This window comes from Anabrus simplex, chromosome 10 (assembly GCF_040414725.1).
Source record: "Anabrus simplex isolate iqAnaSimp1 chromosome 10, ASM4041472v1, whole genome shotgun sequence".
NCBI lineage: Eukaryota > Metazoa > Arthropoda > Insecta > Orthoptera > Tettigoniidae > Anabrus > Anabrus simplex.
Window position 1 is genome coordinate 7898459 of NC_090274.1, and position 20392 is coordinate 7918850.

The following is a 20392-nucleotide window of genomic DNA, read 5'->3' on the forward strand; positions in this document are numbered from 1 at the left end:
AAACCCCATGGCACTACAGCCCTCGAAGGGCCTGGGTCTACCAAACGACCGCTGCTCAGCCTGACGGCCTGCAGATTACGAGGTATCGTGTTGTCAGCACGGCTTTCTAGACCGGGGCCGGTATCTCACTGTCAGATAGCTCCTCAATTCTAATCACGTAGGCTGAGTGGACCTCGAACCAGCCCTCAGGTCCACGTAAAAATCCCTGACCTGGCCAGGGATCGAACCCGGGGCCTCCGGGTAAGAGGCAGGCACGCTACCCCTACACCACGGGACCAGCTTGAAAATAATCACAGCCCTAAATTTATAATCCCTACGAGTCTAATGCTAGGTGCAGAAGAACACGAGTTCCATTAAAAAAAACTATGTTATATTGACAGACACTGACACCTTGGAAAAGTACTGCAAGTTTTATTATGAGCCCCTTCATAACATTAATAAAACCCGAAACAGATTTTAGATATATATAGGGTGTCAATGTTCCAATATTAACAGAGGAGGCAGAAAGAGGTCCTATAAACATTAGTTGTAAACATAATATATTTGGAATCTACCCTGTCTTCAAGTTATTTATGATCTTCATATATTATTTGATAGTGTTGTGACTTTGTGCCTGACAGAGTGTGGAAACTGACCCATTTGACCGTTCTCCAATATTCATAAACATTGTGAGACTTCGCCTATCATTGCGTGTGCCATACTACCATTCTTAATATTACGTACTGTTTTCTTCTAAGTGACTCACAATTTCTACCCCCATCGTTAATTTATGTTTCATCTTATACCGATCCAAAATTCACTTAATCTTTTTCTTTTTCTTTTTCATATGCATTGTTTTACATGTTTTTATGGCTGACGATGACCTGGACTAGGGTCGAAACCGGTCCCATTTATAGTTACTATTAAATAAGAATGTAATCACTACATTTCTTTCTTTTATGTATTGAATAGGTTGAACCTCTATTTCAATTATTTAATTTTTAACGCTTGTAGGTTTACGACCAATGTTTATGTAGGAACGTATTTCCGTCTTTTGTTGCATCGACCCTCTGTAATTTATTGGAATATTCTGATCATTGATAGTAGTAGCAGAGGACCATAACTCTGAACATATAGGGTTTGCGACCAATCTACATAGGACCTTCTTTTCCTTCATTTGTGCCGTGCTGCCTCCTCTGTTAAGTATTGGATACCTTTTTCAAGGACACTCTGTATATCTTTAACAGCTTATGATTTATTTGAAGTGGACAACTTAGCTGACTTGCCCTTACAACAACAGACAGTTAGAAATGGTAGAGCAGACGTAACACTTACCAAGATACTGCCCCCCCGAGTCTACGACTAAGGTGGTGGTGTTCCCGATGACAGCGTCAGTCTGATTGGTCGGCCGATAGTGGGGCTGTGCTCCATTTGGACCATAGCCGACGATGGTGCTGAAGCTGGTGCCGTAGGACAGGACTTGTTCTCTGCGAAACTGATCTATGGTCTGCGCGACCTTCATCTCCGTCCACTGCCTGCCGCTCGACAACTGAAAGGAGGAATAACACTAAACATCTAACACATAAAAAGCATGGAAATTATCAAAGAGTTGTCCCTTACAGATCTTAGCACAGACAGTGTCCCAATAGGAGATTTCCTGGTGGAAGAGCAGAAGAGGAGGCCCACTGCGACCTAGTTGTGCGATTTGGGATGTTCTTTCTCTGTAAGTTTTGTATGTTTATACACTGCCTGACAGAAGGAGTGGTCTCATTTCGGTATACATGCTTGTCATTGATGCGTGAGTAAATGATTAGATTTACAAGGATCTGTAATGTGTAGAGAGCATTCGCGATGCCTTGCAGATGCATTGCACAGCCTATCCGCCAACCGACAGCAATTGACAGAGGCCGCGTTCTGGTTGGTCGTATCGTGCAATTGCCAGACATGTGGGCCATTCAGATGTCACAGTGGCCCGATGTTGGACTATGTGGGTACAAGAGAGCACCCTATCACGTCGTACAAGTTCCGGTAGCACCCTGAGGGAGGACAGTTGTATGGTGCGCCAAGCATTGCTTCGGTACCCGTCATCCGCGAACATGTACTGGAGACTCTACAACATCCTGCGAGTTCCCACACAGTGTCTCAACGACTCGCATCCGCCGGATTGGGGTCCTACCGCCTACCGTCGATTGCCATTGACACCAGAACACCAGCACCTACATTTGGAGTGGTGTCTTGCCTGGGAGGCATGGACAGAGGACGACTGGCATTGCATCATGTTCAGTGATGAGTTCCACTTCTCCATAACCACTGATGACCATCGTGTGCGGGTTTGGCAGCATCGAGGGCAGAGGGCAGATCCTAACCAAATTGTAGAAAGACACACAGGCATAATCCCTGGCATCATGGTGTGGAGAGCCATAGGCCTCCTGTGGCCAGCAAGATCCCCGGAGCTCTCCATCATTGAACATGTGTGGGATGGCATTGGAAAAGGGACTCCGTTCGAGTACCAACCTGAGGGATCTGGAGGGACAGCGGTAACAACTGTGGACGAACCCGCTCAGGAGAAGATCATTCTGAACCGCATAAGGGCTGGGGGAGGTGCGACACCCTACTGACCTGGTGCCAACATTCCACCTGTAAGTGTCAACGGCCTTCTCTCCTTCATCGCATATTGTGACCAGTTCAATAAAGGCACATGACCTTTAAGCACATGCAGTTTCGTTCACTTTCAGCCACTCCTGGGTGCTTAACTTTTTTGTCAGGCAATGTATATATTTTCTTATCTTGTATATTGCTCCACACAATAATAATAATAATAATAATAATAATAATAATAATAATAATAATAATAATAATTGTACCGGGCGGTACACCTCCACGCCGCTAATTTAAAATTTGCGCCAGTTGAAACTCCTCTGCTGGAGGAAGTCTGAACTTTATATACGTTATTAATTCGCTACCTTCTCAAAAGATGTCACCACGTGGAAAATTTTGAGTTTTTGAACTGTGTCATTTTTGATGTGTTTTTGTTTTGCTTGAAGTAAGAAGTGTGAACTTTCTCTTCTAGAGGACACTACTGAAGATCAACAATAGTGCACCCTAGTGTGAAGTCAAAGAACTATTTTGTTGGAGAAATTTTTATTTCAAATGTTTGTCTTTGCTAAATTTTTTTCAGTTATTGTTTAAGTTGGCTGTATACCCCTCTCTTTCCCCTTGTTTTGCATTTAACCAATCCCGAATTTCTGTTATTAATTTCTGACCAATCGTAGGTATCTTCCCCAACTTGAATATGTTGCTGTATCCTACCCAATAAAAGTTTGTGGGAGGGTGTTTTCATTCCCCTGACACCTAGAACCTTCCGCGAGAGGATATAAACTGCTGATTTTTGGGTCTCCGGGCCACTTCTGTTCCATCTTTCAGTGTATTAAGTACATAGCAGGAGGCGGGAAGCGCCTCTTTCCTCGGCAGCGGTCAACAACAAGGTAATGGCCGATTAATAACTTCTTTCTTTGCTTGCTCAGCAGTTTAACTCTCGGGGCGGGTTCTAAGCGTTCCACCATGTAACCTTTTCCTAAATGTAACTACTCTTTTCATATATTCTCTTTTAAAGCTACATACTGGGATAGAGAGTGCTAACCCTCTCGAGCTCCCACTCATATTGTTTTGAGGTGAACTTATTTTTCTCAACCTATTCTCGTTAACGTTAAACAAATTGTTCTCTTCTTAAGTCACCTCTTTAGTATGGGATTAGCCCTGGTATTATCGGCCTAGTGCCAAGTAGGTCTTAATCAAAGTGTATTAGGAGTGCAAGTTCGCCTCCTCTCAAATTGTTACCTTAGAGGTCATTTAATTAACCTTCTTTTCATTTTATAGACCTCAGTAGATTGGGTATTTTACCCCTGTGTTTATGTCCGTTGAGGACAACTTGAAGGTGGAGTTTGGTGTGGCCTGGGAGAGGCTTAAATTTGAGAGCGAGTGGCTCTTTTGAAAATTGAGTGTTGTATGCCTCGTGGAGGCTTTTCAGTGTAATTTGGAGCTAGGGCTCCTAGGCATGAATGGGGTTTTCTGCCCCTCTGTTGAAACTTGTGTTTGGAGGTAAAACTGAGCTGATTGCCCAGGCATTGTGTTTTCAGGGCTCGAAGCCCAAATCCTGTAAATATTGTAACTACCCTTTGACTTGCTACTTTGTACCTGCCATGCTTGTTATTTCTTTGTTTTTGAAAAGAAAATATAACCTGGTTAAATTTTCTTTTTTAAAACAAAGAAATAACAAGCATGGCAGGTACAAAGTAGCAAGTCCAAAGGGTAGTTACAATATTTACAAGATTTGGGCTTCGCGCCCTGACTCCACAATGCTAGGGCAATCAGCCCAGTTTTACCCCAAACACAAGTTTCAACAGAGGGGCAGAAAACCCCATTCATGCCTAGGAGCCCTTGCTCCAAATTACACAGAAAAGCCTCCACGAGGCGTACAACACTCAATTTTCAAAAGAGCCACTCGCTCTCAAATTTAAGCCTCTCCCAGGCCACACCAAACTCCACCTTCAAGTTGTCCTCAACGGACCTAAACACAGGGGTAGAATACCCAATCTACTGAGGTCTATAAAATGAAAAGAAGGTTAATTAAATGACCTCTAAGGTAACAATTTGAGAGGAGGCGAACTTGGACTCCTAATACACTTTGATTAAGACCTACTTGGCACTAGGCCGTTAATACAAGGGCTAATCCCATACTAAAGAGGTGACTTAAGAAGAGAACAATTTGTTTTACGTTAACGAAGAATAGGTTGAGAAAAATAAGTTCACCTCAAAACAATATGAGTGGGAGCTCGAGAGGGTTAGCACTCTCTATCCCAGTATGTAGCTTTAAAAGAGAATATATGAAAGAGTAGTTACATTTAGGAAAAGGTTACATGGTGGAACGCTTAGAACCCGCCCCGAGAGTTAAACTGCTGAGCTAGCCAAGAAAAAAAGTTATTAATTGGCCATTACCTTGTTGTTGACCGCTGCCGAGGAAAGAGGCGCTTCCCGCCTCCTGCAATGTACTTTATACACTGAAAGATGGAACAGAAGTGGCCCGGAGACCCTAAAATCAGCAGTTTAAATACTCTCGCGGAAGGTTCTAGGCGTTAGGGGAATGAGAACACCCTCCCACGAGGATTTTATTGGTTCATCAATAAACCCCCTACACAATACTAAGAAGAAACACATAATTGGTGGAAAATTAATTTAAGAAATTCGGGATAGGCTAGATTTAAAACAAGGGGAAAGAAGGGGTTAATATTGCCAACTTAACCAATGACTGAAAGAAATTTAGCAAAGAACGAACATTTGAAATAAAAATTTCTCCAACAAAATAGTTCTTTGACTTCGCACTAGGGTGCACTATTGTTGATCTTCAGTAGTGTCCTCTAGAAGAGAAAGTTCACACTTCTTACTTCAAGCAAAACAAAAACACATCAAAAATGACACAGTTCAAAAACTCAAAATTTTCCACGTGGTGACATCTTCTGAGAAAGTAGAGAATTAATAGCGTAGATAAAGTTCAGACTTCCTCCAGCAGAGGAGTTTCAACTGGCGCAAATTTTAAATTAGCGGCGTGGAGGTGTACCGCCCGGTACAATAATAATAATAATAATAATAATAATAATAATAATAATAATAATAATAATAATAATAATAATAATATATAACATCCCACTACTACTTTTATGGTTTTTGAAGACACCAAGGTGCCAGAATTTTGACCCACACTAGTGTTTTTACATGCCAGCAAATCTACAGATACGAGGATGATACATTTTATCCCCTTCAAATACCACTATAAGGACCAGCACTCTACCATCTGAGCTCCTCAGCCTGGCTAAATAATAATAAAAGATAATATACTGACTGTTTGGCAGCATATCAGAATAATATGTCATACTGTATTTATTTCTTTTCCTCAGCTCCAAGAAGAATCTGTGACCTTGACTGGAGCGTGAACATAACATGCAAAACTGTTTCTCATACAGTAGTTGTCTATGGAAATACACAAACCTACCTTGTCCTCGAAGTACGCCAGGAAGTCGCACATAGCAACAGCATCACGGATGTGTGCCGCTCGCATGCCATGGATCTCGACAGAGTTTTTCCTCGCTTTCTGGAACACGATGGGCGACTCCCTGGACAACCTCTTATCAGGAGGCTGCACCTGAAATAGAAAAAAGTAGTTAGACTTCCTGCATTTTAAGGTCTGAAATTCAAAACAAAGTTTACAGAGATCGGTTATGTAACCCTTGAAATTCCACCTCATAACAGGAGGTTAAGTCAAGTATTGAGGAAGTTCCTCACAGATAAACTTTTCTCAAAAACAAAACCTATAGTTATGCAGTCCTACTAACAAACTGTGTATAAGTTTTATACAAGGTTTATACATTGTTTATTGCGTCTGCATAGACAAGCCACTTGGTTTATAAATTATGTTTTGTACAGTAGTAATATGAGTAATGGGTTGTTGAAGGGGAACATTCATAACTTGAAAAAATATGCAACGCTTGTACAAGGTTTATTCAATGTATAGCTATACAAGTATTAAACAACTGTATAAAGATTTTTTTATTAGTAAAACTGATAATCTTTGTTGTGGGTCTCCACAGGGTTTGTACCTATATGGACAGTCAAGTGAAAACAGGTCACTTTCCTAAAAGTACATACATACATACATACATACATACATACATTATCATTATAGACTGATATGCCTTTCAGCGTTCAGTCTGCAAGCCTCTGAGAATTTACTAAACGTTGCCACAATCCTCGATTTGCAACTAGTGTTGTGGCCTCATTTAGTTCTATACCTCTTATCTTTAAATCGTTAGAAACCGAGTCTAACCATCGTCGTCTTGGTCTCCCTCTACTTCTCTTACCCTCCATAACAAAGTCCATTATTCTCCTAGGTAACCTATCCTCATCCATTCGCCTCACATGACCCCACCACCGAAGCCGGTTTATGCGTACAGCTTCATCCATCGAGTTCATTCCTAAATTAGCCTTTATCTCCTCATTCCGAATACCCTCCTGTCATTGTTCCCACCTGTTTGTACCAGCAATCATTCTTGCTACTTTCATGTCTGTTACTTCTAACTTATGAATAAGATATCCTGAGTCCACCCAGCTTTCGCTCCCGTAAAGCAAAGTTGGTCTGAAAACAGACCGATGTAAAGATAGTTTCGTCTGGCAGCTGACTTCCTTCTTACAGAATACTGCTGATCGCAACTGCGAGCTCACTGCATTAGACTTACTACACCTTGATTCAATCTCACTTACTATATTACCATCCCGGGAGAACACACAACCTAAATACTTGAAATTATCGACCTGTTCTAGCTTTGTATCACCAATCTGACATTCAGTTCTGTTGAATTTCTTACCTATTGACATCAATTTAGTCTTCGAGAGGCTAATTTTCATACCATACTCATTGCACCTATTTTCAAGTTCCAAGATGTTAGACTGCAGGCTTTCGGCACAGTCTGCCATTAAGACCAAGTCGTCAGCATAGGCCAAACTGCTTACTACATTTCCACCTAACTGAATCCCTCCCTGCCATTTTATACCTTTCAGCAGATGATCCATGTAAACTATGAACAGCAAAGGTGAAAGATTACAGCCTTGTCTAACCCCTGTAAGTACCCTAAACCAAGAACTCATTCTACCATCAATTCTCACTGAAGCCCAATTGTCAACATAAATGCCTTTGATTGATTTTAATAATCTACCTTTAATTCCATAGTCCCCCAGTATAGCGAACATCTTTTCCCTCGGTACCCTGTCATATGCTTTCTCTAGATCTACGAAACATAAACACAACTGCCTATTCCTCTCGTAGCAATTTTTCAATTACCTGGCGCATACTGAAAATCTGATCCTGACAGCCTCTCTGTGGTCTGAAACCACACTGGTTTTCATCCAACTTCCTCTCAACGACTGATCGCACCCTCCCTTCCAAGATGTCTGTGAATACTTTGCCTGGTATACTAATCAATGAGATACCTCGATAGTTGTTGCAATCCTTCCTGTTTCCTTGCTTATAGATAGGTGCAATTACTGCTTTTGCCCAATCTGAAGGTACCTTACCAACACGCCACGCTAATTTTACTACTCTATGAAGCCATTTCATCCCTGCCTTCCCACTATACTTCACCACTTCAGGTCTAATTTCATATATTCCTGCTGCCTTATGACAATGGAGTTTATTTACTATCCTTTCCACTTCCTCAAGCATAATTTCACCAACATCATTTTCCTCCTCCCCATGAGCTTGGCTGTTTGCAACACCACCATGATGATTTCCTTTTACATTGAGAAGATGTTCAAAATATTCCCTCCACCTCTCCAGTGATTCCCTGGGGTCTATTTCCTAAAAGTATAGCAGAACATTTCGTACCTCAACATTTATCCCACCGAGTGATAGATGCCCAGTCGGTGGGCTGTCAACGTGGCTCAAGACTCGCCCAAAAATCAGCATCAGCCGGTGTCACAGCAGCGTACTTGCTGTCAGCTTGAGGGCTCTGTTTTTCAATCCCTCCCGTGGCAAAGGTTTTTTTTTTTCGATTGGTGCTCACAATAATATATATAATAAATGTAAGAAATTTATTTCACTTCCACGTATTCAATACAATTTCATGACTTGTAATGGTGATCTCAGTCGCGTGCAGATCTGGCAACACCGCCTCACAAAACCCATTCGAAGTCACCCGTGAAGTGATCTAATTAGCTAAGTTCAGCAGCTGGTAAAGTGACAATGGTGTGAGAATCTGAATTATTACTTTCAAATTATAGATCAGTATGACAAACCCTGTAACACTCATATACCTGATTTACATTGTTTCAGACCACCCTGTAGAGTTGGCAGTGTGATGGCAGGCATTGTCATGATTGCAAGTAATCAGCTTCATTTTCCGTACCAAAATCTAATCACAGAGAGTTACAATATTGAAAATCTTCCACCTTTTTGATACTTTTTATTTGCCTTTTAGCAAATTTTTATATGTAAACAGTACATGTTTCGTTCTCACTTGGGAACATCTTCAGCTGTTATTAAAGCTTAGGTAAATCGCTAAGTTTTTAAACACGTTATTTGCAAGTACACTGATTCTCTTAAAAACTACTAGAATACCAATTAAATTAAATGATATTAAAACGATGTGGGGTTAATGTGTTAATGAAATGAGAATGGATGATTACATAATTGGTCAGCTTAAAAACTTTATCTATTCATTGGAATAGGTGTTAAAAGTTTCACTTTGTTACATTAAAAATGTCTGTTTGTCTTCTGGTTAAAAGGTTTTAAAAATGATTGACTTCATGACACTGTTCAAATTGTTGTTGAATGTTTTTTTCTTTTCACTCCTTCCAGGTAAGCTGTTATTTATTATGAGCCTGCTTAAAGTGTCCTAAATTGAGTCTAATGTGGAACTTTGAAGCTGATTGCTGGTCAATTTTTGGGAAGGGAGCTTCGTCTCAATTTCTTGCTGTTGTTAGACTCCAATTCTACTGTGACCCTGGAGGGACGTTTGATGCTGCTTTACGTCTAGTATAGTGCAAATAACATAACAGAGTGAACAACTTTACAGTAATTCCATGCAGTGTTCTCCCGAGGATCTTTTTATGGGTGCCCTGCCATTTTTACACACCGCCCGGCTATCATAACCTAGATATGTGGTATTTACATAATATTTCAGTCACTGCGTGCTCCAAATTAAAATGTAAATACTGTAAAACTGTTTACTTAAATTAAAAATCATTATTGTCAGGATAATTGCATGAGTTACATTGGAGTTCAAAGATTTAGCTAGATTATCACGTTGTGTCGTCCGTGAGCAGCGTCTGGATTAGCGTGGAATCTCATGAGAGCGCTCTATTCCACATGAATGTACAAACCCGTATGGCACTCCACAGCCCCGGAGTTACATGATCATGAATGAGCAGTAGAACACTAGTCTCTTATGTCTTGTCCGTGACAATAACACTAAAACAGTTCAATCTTGCCATTAATGTTTACCTGTCTGATATTATTGTTTATGCCCTGAGGGGAATAAATTGAAATTTTACCATTATTCATTTTTGATGTAGTATTCCCCGCCCGACTACTCATTCCTGCCACCCGGTTGTCTAAATTTCTGGGAAAAACACTCCTATGGGTGATTACTTTTTTAAAAATCTAAATTTGCTGTTTAGATAACTCTCCAGATAGGAATATACGTCAGAACAACCAGGGAGTTTTCCCACTGGAAGGATAGCATCACTTTATTTACATGGAACCTCGGGCTATACTGAAGAGACCATAGTTACTGATGATTATCGTATTAGTTCCTTAGGGGAACACTGGTGTATTTATCAGCACAATACAAAAGGAAGTGTCTTGAAGGGTGTGAAAATGAAAGATCTTGCAGAACAAAATAAGAATTGACATTGGGAGGTGATCAATAGGAAATGTAGGCGCTTACTGCTAGGCAAGTAAGTAAAAGTCTGTCCGGCCCTGCGATGTAAGGGGCAACATGTCCGCCTGTCACCCAGCGGTCCCGGGTTTGATGCCCAGCCGGGTCAGGGGTTTTAAATTGTAATGATTAATATCCCTGGCCTGGGGGCTGGGTGTTTGTGACGCCCTTAATCTTCCTTTCCTCACACACAATATTCCACACCACCGCCATTCCAATTACACATAGGTTCATACAATATGATGCCAGTAGGGGCAAAAAATCCACATGGGTCAACACCCCGAACAAATCATCATCATCATCCTAAACCATCTCCAGTTTCCCGGGTGTGGTATATGAGCCTCCTCCATCTCATCCTGTCCTTGTACCATTCTTCCTCCACCAACTTGTCCCAATCATCACCTCTCAGCAGTACATCGCTCTTAACTAAATCTATCCATTTCCTTCGTGGCCTTCCCACAGGTAGTCTTCCTTCTACCTTTCTATCAAATTCCTTCCTTGCAGTTCTGTTTACTGGCATCCTCTTCATGTGACCAAACCACTTCAGTCTTGATATCTGAATCTTATTGAGGAGAGAATCATCTATTCCTACTTCTTCTCTAATTTTCTCATTCCTAAGCTTGTCTTTCCTGGTTTTCTGGATCATAGTGCGTAGGAATTTCATTTCAGCTGCCTGAAGTTTGGGATTATCTCTATTGGTCAGTGTTGTGGTTTCGAGACTGTATGTAAGAATTGGTGTATAATAGGACTTGTACAATGTCATTTTTGTTTTCATGGGTATTTGCTCATCCCACAGCAGGCGTCTTACCTGGTGGTAAAATTGTATTGCCTTATTGATTCGATTGTTCACCTCATGTTTTGCTAGGTTGTCATTTGATATAACGCTACCCAAGTATTTGAAAACTGGAACGCTGTCCAGTTGAGCTTCATTTAACATGACTATTGGTTCTGCTCCTTCCCCATACACTTTCATCACCACCGTCTTGGTCTTGCTGATGTTTAAACCATATTTCTTAAACTCCTCATTCCAGCTTTGTATTCTCTCTCCCAATTCCTCTTCCGAGTCACTCCAGATCGCAACATCATCTGCAAATGTGAAGGCTTTGATATCTCCATGTTCTTTCCTTTTAATAGATTTCATTACTACATCCATTATAATAATAAATAGAAGTGGTGACAATGAGCTGCCCTGCTGCACTCCTCTCTTTGTTTCAAACCAGTCCGACAAACCACATCCTACTTGAATACAGCTTCTGTTTCCACTATACAACATTTTCACTTTGTCTATAAGGCTGTCTCGCACTTGAAGTTCTTTCATGCATTGCCAAATTCTTTCCCTTGGTACACTATCGTATGCTTTCTCAATGTCCAAAAATATTAAAAATAAAGGCTTGTTCTTCTTCCAGTATTTTTCCATTAGCATCCTAATTGCAAACATAAGGTCTGTAGTTGACCTACCTGGTCTGAAACCATACTGCTCTTCTTCCAAAATTGGTTCAACAATATCTCTGATTCTGGTCTCTATTATTTTTTCCAATATTTTCAGGACATGAGACAGTAGTGTGATACCACGGTAATTAGTATATTTTCGTTGGCTTCCTTTCTTGAACAGAGGTACAATGATGCCCATCTTCCAGTCCTCAGGAATAGTATTTTCCTCCCATATCTTGTTAAGCAGTCTGTAGAGCCACTGGATTCCTGGAATTCCTGCTGCTTTCAGCATATCTACACTTAGTTCGTCTATGCCCACTGCCTTTCCTTTCTTCATGCTCTTGAGCGCATTTTCAACCTCAAGCCATGTAATTGGTGGTTCAGTTGTGGTTCCTCGACTTGGCTCTCCTCTATCCGTTGTTACGTTTTCTGTATCTCCATTCAGCGGCTTTTCGAAATAGATCTTGAGTTCTTGTTTAATTTCTCCCTCTTCTTGTGCCAGAGTTCCATCATCACGTTCTATTGCTTTTATGGTCTCTTGATCCCTTCGCTTGTTTTTCACTACTCTGTATAGCAATTTCATATTTCCTCTACTGTCCTCTTCCAGTTTGTCTGCAAACTCATTCCATTTCTTCTCTTTTTCTTCCCTTACAATGTTCTTTACAGCAAGTTTCTTGTTCCTGTATACTCCTTGAAGTCTTTGTATTTCTTGTTCATTTCGTTCTTGTCCCTGTTTTTGTTTTTCCTTGTCCAGTGCCTTCTTTATTTGGTTTCTTTCTTTCACCGCTGTTTTCACTCTATCATTCCACCATGGTGTCTCCTTTTTTCTTTTGGAAAAAAACAAAACAAAACACAAATACCATTAAAAAAAAAAGTAAAAGTCTGATTCAGTTAGAGGTCCTGTGCTCAACATAAGTCAGGTTTTCTTTAACCATCTACAGGTTTACAGCCCACAACAGGAAATACAAGGCACTTACAGCAGAATACACAGCTCGGCTAACTCCCTGGTCATAGACACATCTGGAGGGCAGGAGAACTTTATTCCACTGCTGGGTGAACGTCCGCAAGTCACCCAGAGCGTCCTCATAAGGGTGGACTCTGTGAACATAGCAAACAATCTGTATGTTAATACGGAGCAGCAATTTTTATAACAGTTCATCTTAAAGAATAATGAAAGCATCTTTCTGAATATCGGCAGTGTGCCCTTAAAGGAAGGAATTTGTAAGACTATGTATTTTAAATTATTAAAGTGAGGACTCCACTGACAAAAAATGGTAAGAAAAATTGAAACAAATCAAAATGAGATTTTGTTGCAATCTCCATTATAGAATATTATGCCTTTCACCATTCAGTCTGCAAGCCTGTGTGAATTAACTAAATGCCCCCACAATCCTCCATTTGTAATTACAAAGTTCTGTGACGTTGTTTAGTTCCATACCTCTTACCGAGTCTAACCATCGTTGTCTTGGTCTCCCTCCATAACAGAGTTCATTATTTTGCTGGGTAACCTATCCTCCTCCATTTGTCACAGATGACCCCACCACTGTACCACTACTTCTATTGAGTTCATTCCTTACTCAGCTTTAGCTCCTCATTCCGAGTAACCTCTTGCCATTCTTCCCACTGGTTTGTACCAGCCATTATTCTCATTAATTTCATGTCTGTTACTTCTAAATTATGAACAAGATATATTGAGACCAACCAGCTTTCACTCCAATTCAGGAACCCCCTGTGGGTAGTGGCAGTAGAATTAACACCCACGGTATCCCCTGCCTGTTGTAAGAGGTGACTTAAAGGGGCCCCAGGGGCTCTTAACTTGGGAGTGTGAGTTGGCGACCACGGGGCCCTTAGCTGAGTCCTGGCATTACTTCCTCTTAGTTGTGGCAGGCTCCTCACTTTCATCTATCCTATCCAACCTCTCTTGGTCAACTCTTTGTTCTTTCTCTTTTCATTCTTTTCATTTAAAGCGTCTGTTTGGTGCTTTTTTGTTCATATAAGGCATTACTATGGCTTCTAAATCTCAGACTGGTATGCCAATGTTTGGTTCTAGAATAACAGACTTCATAAACAATGCTTTAGAGGAAGATGGCGAAGGGAGTGGTGTCAAATAACTCGCGGATGAAAATCACCCGGATTATTATTCTGAGCATAATACCAATTCGGATGGAGACGAGAACAACGAAAAAAAAGAGAAAGAAGAAGAAGAAGAAGAAGAAGAAAGTTCAACAGACAATTTACATGGCCATAATACCAAAGGCCCGCAACACAAGTAAATTATAAGGACATGCACATGGCCTCTCGCTATTTTCTTTAACATCCTAAATATTATTGAGGTGAACTCTTCCCACTTTGAATTTCTGAAAACATTGGCCAGGCAACTACTGCAACTGAACCCTCCCTCGTCAATTGTCGACTTCCGAATGAACTACGAATGCTGACCTCAAGAATTTTGAAAAAGACTATTTGAAAGGAACTAGTAAACAAAGAGACTTCAAAAAGGAAGCGATGTGCACTGCGTCCCCTTTCTGCTGGAAAAAAAAAAAAAGACAAATCAGTATTGTGTGAAATGTGAACATCTAACCGTCGTTCAGTGCCGTGCAAGGAGAGTGGAGAAGACAAGATATAGCGTTTGTGAAAATGACAAGTGTCAATGGAATTTGATATTTCCGATTTTTTAATAGGCTACGGTATATCAACCTAATTTTCAATGTGTTTCAGAGAAATGAAAGGCTTGAATTTGGTTTCATTTAAGTGTGATTTTCTTCAAAATTTCAACAACACAAAATCAATAGTGCATAATCCAATTTTTCAAACATTAACAATATTTAATTATTGGTACTTACGCTCTAAAAAGTTCAAATTAAAAGAATGTGTGTTTAATTTCCCTCTTCTTGTTGTTGTTCTTATTATTATTATTATCCTTCTGTGTGACCTGCCCAGTCTCCCGGATGTTGGCGATCAATGTGGAGAGTGCTTTTCTGTCTTCAGCAACACGGTGCAGTTCTTCAGTGCTTTATATGCCTGTCCAGTCTTTAATATTCTTAAAGCATGTTGTCCTCCTGCCTACTCCTCGGCAGTAGTGGCGATTAGGGGGGGACGGGGGGGGGGGCAGTCACACCCTCTCCCCACTTTGTGTAGAAAATATTACATTTTTATTCCATTTTAGCCGGTTGAAACTAGGAATTAAAAGAGTTATTTAAAAAAGCAATTTGTACAATGCCTCTTGTCGTATCAGCTAATTCTTTCCTTAGTTTTCTTTAAATATTAACAAAATTATTAGCAGAAATACCTACACACAAAATATTGTTCGTCCCGGCTAACAGATTTGCATAGCGCCAAGGCAAGTAGTGCATGTACTGTGAGGAAGGGTAGCAGGGGTATATATATATATATTTTACCAAGTTCAGGGACTCTGAGGTATGATTCACCCGCTTATCGTGTGCATTCGTCAGTCTGGCAGTCTCTTTAGTGTCTGTTAGTTTCTTACTGTGTAGTCAAATGCTAAACGGTTTTAATTGTAATAAATATGTAATATTGTTCCTTTGATGAAAGTTGTATTATACAGTATTAAATCAAAACCTCAAAAAATTATTATTACTGCACTTAAGTTGGTAAACTATCAACCTTTACCTCTCTGTCAAAATTTGTTCAGAGAGCATCAAAAACTTAACCATTTTGTAGCTGGTTTTTTAATGTATATACCCCACCCCCATCTGCTATATCCCACAAACCCAGTATTGTTTGTTGTCTGTATATATATATATATTTCCCCCCCCCACACTTTTAAATCCCAATCGCCGCTACTGCTCCTTGGCACTCTTCAATTTTGCCTAATTCAAAATTATATGTAAAACTGTGTATTTTTTACCACGCAAAACATGCCCTAGGTATGCAATTTTTCTGCATTTGATTGTGCTTACCAGTTCTTTTTTTGCATTTTGCACTCTGTAATACTTGTTCATTGGTGGCACGGTCAGTCCACGAGACTCTAAGCATTCTTCTATGAAGCCGAAGTTCTAAGGCTTCCTGTCTTTTGATGGTGGCCTCTTTTAATGTCCAAGCTTAAACCCCATGAAGGAGAGTAGACCAAATATAACATTCCTGCATCACCACACAACAATGTCCTCATCTTCCGGAATGTTGATCTTGCAATTTCTATTCGGCTCTTAATCTCTAGATGTGGGTTCAAATCATCCGTTATCCAACAACCAAGATATTTAAGTTTATTTACTTGTTGAATTTGTTGGTCTTTAAGTTTCAGAGTAGCATTATTTCTTCCTCTGCTGAAAACCAAAGTTTTTCTTTAATGTTGATGTTTAGACCCATCTCTTCCCTAGAAATGTGAATTAATAGGTATTTGTGTTTATTTTTATGTGGTATCTTTTATGACCCCGCAACACCAGTTGAGGGTTAATGATAGTCCAATTATTTGACCATAAGAGTCTTCTGTTCCCTTCACAAGACAGATGAAGAAACATGGTTTTCTTGAGAGTGGATTACAAGGTTTTCATTACCTAGCAACGACACACATTATTAATACAACAATTGCTACTGTACTATATACACTGAGCTACTGAAAAAATTTGAAATTAATGCGTGGATTTCAAAACAAAATATTAAAACAAGAGCAACGCAGCATAAGTGTTGTATGTCCGGCGCTCCCTTCTCGCTCCGCCAGCCAGCTACACGCGCGCCAAGTGTCATTCTTCTAGCCTCGACGCGCAGCCCTCAGTGCGCGTGCCTGAACCATCGTGTGTGTACTATAAAGAAGAACTCCCAGCCTGTCCAGATGCCCACTTGCCCCGGTGTCCAGCTCCAGAATACACCCTACGTCGAGCACGGAGGCTACTCCTCTTGAAAATGTGCTTCGGCCAGGTGGACTGAATTTCTGGCAGTACGAGGTCTCACCTCTGGTCACCGCTCCTCTTATTCCGCTGCCCATATCCAGTCATACTATTACATACTGTTATATTTCCCTAATTAAGCAAGCTCCCTTAGTTTCGCCAAGTAAGAATTCTTCCAACATTGAACTTGCTTTTATGAACTCAGCAAGGAAGGACTTTCCAAAACATTTATGTCAGTACTTCGGATAGTTTTCGACTGTCGACTTTTCATATCACAAGGACTATCTTTTCAAGATAGAAGTGGATGTAAATACTGCAAACCTGTATATAGTGTACAAAAGATAGACTCTTTCTCAAGATTCTTAATTCATTTTGCTTCAAGTTAAATTTCATTTTTATTTGTGTAAATAGTGTATTTTGCATTTGAAGCGAATAATAAAGTTGTGTTTTGTAAATCTCAACCTTGGTTACAACAATAAGTAAGCATTTTTACATACCAAATCAATGGGAGGTACAGAGTGATTTGTATTTTAGAACAAATAGTTCGGAAAGGGGGCTCTGTGTAGTGGTAGACAAAAACACTAAATCAAAACAAGATTTTACTGAAAATGAGCAGATGCGACTATGAAAACAGAAACTATGATAAATTTGCGTACATCTTGAGAAGACCCCACGTACCTGTAGTGGTACATGTACTACACTTTGAATACCACTGGTATTGCTTACCCCACCTACTACACCCGAGACGTATGTTTATTTGCGCAGAACTATAGTAACGGGCCCCAAGGTTTAGTAACATGAGCCACCACTAGGTGGCGCACGCGAGTTGACTGTCGCACCAGCAGCGCTGAGAGGAACAACAATGCTGCCAACTGTTGGTTGTTGGTTTGATATGGCTATATTTTTTTTTCTTGCCGTGCGGACAGCATGCGCCACGGCAATAGAAAAGAGCCTTTCGAAGAGTGTGGCCCTGAAGGGGCCACTGTTCTTACGACCGCGATTGGCCTGGATGTGCAAAGATAGGTTACAACTACTAAAACTACCTTTTTTCTTGCCGTGCAGACAGTATGCGTCGTGGCCTTTTAAACTTCCCTGGCCGCTTGATTCTACTTTTACTTGTACTGCAATATCCACTTAAACATCTTGGTAGCCACAAACATATTCGGATGGTAACAAAATTCATTGTAGACCGTATTGGACATCAGATTATGAACATTAAAATAAGAATAATAGTTAACACCACCCTTCCAATACTTATGTTTCCTTATATTTAGGCATTAAGATGGGACATGTTTCGCTTAACTGTCGTAAGCATCATCAGCCGAAATAGTCAGGGCCCCGAACCTAGTGTCCTTAAAATATATGGCACCCTAGGGTGATGATGATGATGCTTACGACAGTTAAGCGCAACATATCCCATCTTACAATGCCTGTTGTAATGTTTATATCCTAAATATAAGGAAATATAAGTATTGGAAAGGTGTTGTTAACTATTATTCTTATTTTAATGTTCATAATATTCAGATGCTGCACACCACACAAATCACACACTTCCAGGCATGGATTCCCTCAGTTTTCTGTTGCATACAACATATGTCACATCCTGCACAGTCTGGATGGCTGTATAAGAGTCAAAATTTGGCTTAGCTGACGTACACAACTGTGCACAACACATCCTGAAGTTTCTGCTGCCAAATACAAGGTTAAAAATCAATGTGGATAATTATGCACAGTGGAAAGGGAATCTAAAGAAGTATCAGCTCACCTGACACACTTGTCGCTGATACAGTTCCGGATCAACAGGTGGGCCCTGATCGCAGCATTCACCTTCGTCTCGTTCACGTAAAGATGAATCTCGCTGTGGCTCAATATCACGTAGGCTCTCACTACCGGGTTGTGCCGTACGTCTCGCCCACGGATGTTCAACAGCCACGCCACTTCGTCCAGGGACGTCACGATCATAGCATCGGCGCCGTATGTTAAGAGGTCTGTTCTTACATCCTGCACCTTGTCCTGCCAGCTGACACCTGTGAACCAAGAAAGCCAGTATTACGAATTATTACCAAGCAGTGGCAGCCGATACAGTACAGTAAACTCTTAATTATTCCCGTTTATAGAGGGGACAGTATGTTCAGAAATGTGATCTTTTGCGACCATGTTTATATCACAAGCATAATTTATCATTCATATCCTTGTACTGTAAAAGATAGTTTAGAATTTTTATTGCTACCAACAGCATGACACTGAGAATTTACCTGCATATGTTTGCATTAAAAAATTAAAAAATGCCTGGGTAATCTATGCACGGATAATCAAGAGTCGCAGTGTTTTAAATGCAGTGACGGCTCATGTCATTTCCAGAGAGTTCACAACAATTTGTTCACGTTTCAAATGTACCAAAATATAATGCAAATCAGTAGAAAATAGCATACCGTACTTAAATCATCTCATTACTGACAATATAGCAGAATGCCTTTGCTGGGGGACCTAGTGATTACAGTGCACTATGTCTGGTATAGACTAGAGCAGTTTTGTTACTTTCATTTATCTGTCTCTGTCTTATCGTTGGCTTTGACAATATGAAAGTGACTGAGGTATGAGCGATGCTAATAATGCCATTCCTTATGCAGCCAGTCCCTGCTATGAATGGAGTGAAAATGTTGTTCATAGTGTCGGTTGGTGCATGAATTTCAGTTGGCTTGGCAGACTGATATGTAATAGCAACTTTGGCTCGGTGAGGAAAGCAATGGGAAACTACCTCACTCCTCATTTTCCTAGTAGGCCTACGCCTCCTCAGTGATGCCTAGGCCATCTATGACAGCTGATGGAAGAGCTGTTGAGGATCCAACCAGCCTTGGGGCTGAGAACTGAACATACAAGAAGCAGAACCACTGTAACTGAGGATGCATTTTATCACAGACTGCCATAATCGTGAGTTTACAACAAAATTAAAATTCACAGCAACTTTGCTAGTGCTGTATTGTAGCGAACTTTAAAGGTTGCGATCACTATTCTTAGCTTTTACAAAGCACTAGAGATAATGTTTAGAATTTTTAAATACATAATTATTTTTAACGCAAATCTCCGCATTGTCTCGGATAATCAAGGTTCTACTGTATTGCATGTTAATCCATCTCATGAAAATCTATTTAAAATAGGATGCTGGAAGATCCGCCTTGCCAGTACACTTTGTGTTAAGTCAAGCTTATTTCACTGAGGAAGAGAATGTTTGTTTTTTCTCGAAGCATGTAAGATATTTCTTAATGAATTAATAACACTAATTAACAAAGTTAATTGGCAAGGCGGATCTCTCCGGCATTCGATTTTAAATAGTTGTTTTACGATATATGGGCCAGTACAGGAATAAATAACACCTATTATGATCAAATTCATCAACAATGTATATGCATCTCATTTTGCAAATTACAGACACTTTGAAAAATGTACCGTGCAATAGAACCAACAAGATTAATCATGCTCATTTAAATAATAGCATTTAGGTTAGGAACTCGCGTAAATATTGATTATTTGTACAGGAACGCGATCAGTTTGTCATTCTATTGTGCTGTTTCTCAATCACTTTACGACTGAAGCAAAGAAGTTGATTGAAATAATTGATATTCCCGCGATTACAAACGTTAAAAAAACTGCTTA

At 40.2% G+C, this 20392-nt stretch overlaps 1 protein-coding gene across 1 annotated transcript in view; it reads right to left on the minus strand.

Moving 5' to 3' along the window:
- LOC136882428 (xaa-Pro aminopeptidase 1) overlaps positions 1–20392 on the minus strand; it is a 277746-nt gene that overhangs the window by 25302 nt on the left and 232052 nt on the right. The window contains exons 5-8 of the mRNA XM_067155073.2: positions 18504–18765; positions 12872–12992; positions 6026–6175; positions 1315–1528 (exon numbers count right to left, since the gene is read on the minus strand). Of these exons, the coding sequence (XP_067011174.2) occupies positions 1315–1528; positions 6026–6175; positions 12872–12992; positions 18504–18765 (747 nt within the window). The remainder of the gene's footprint in view (positions 1–1314; positions 1529–6025; positions 6176–12871; positions 12993–18503; positions 18766–20392) is intronic.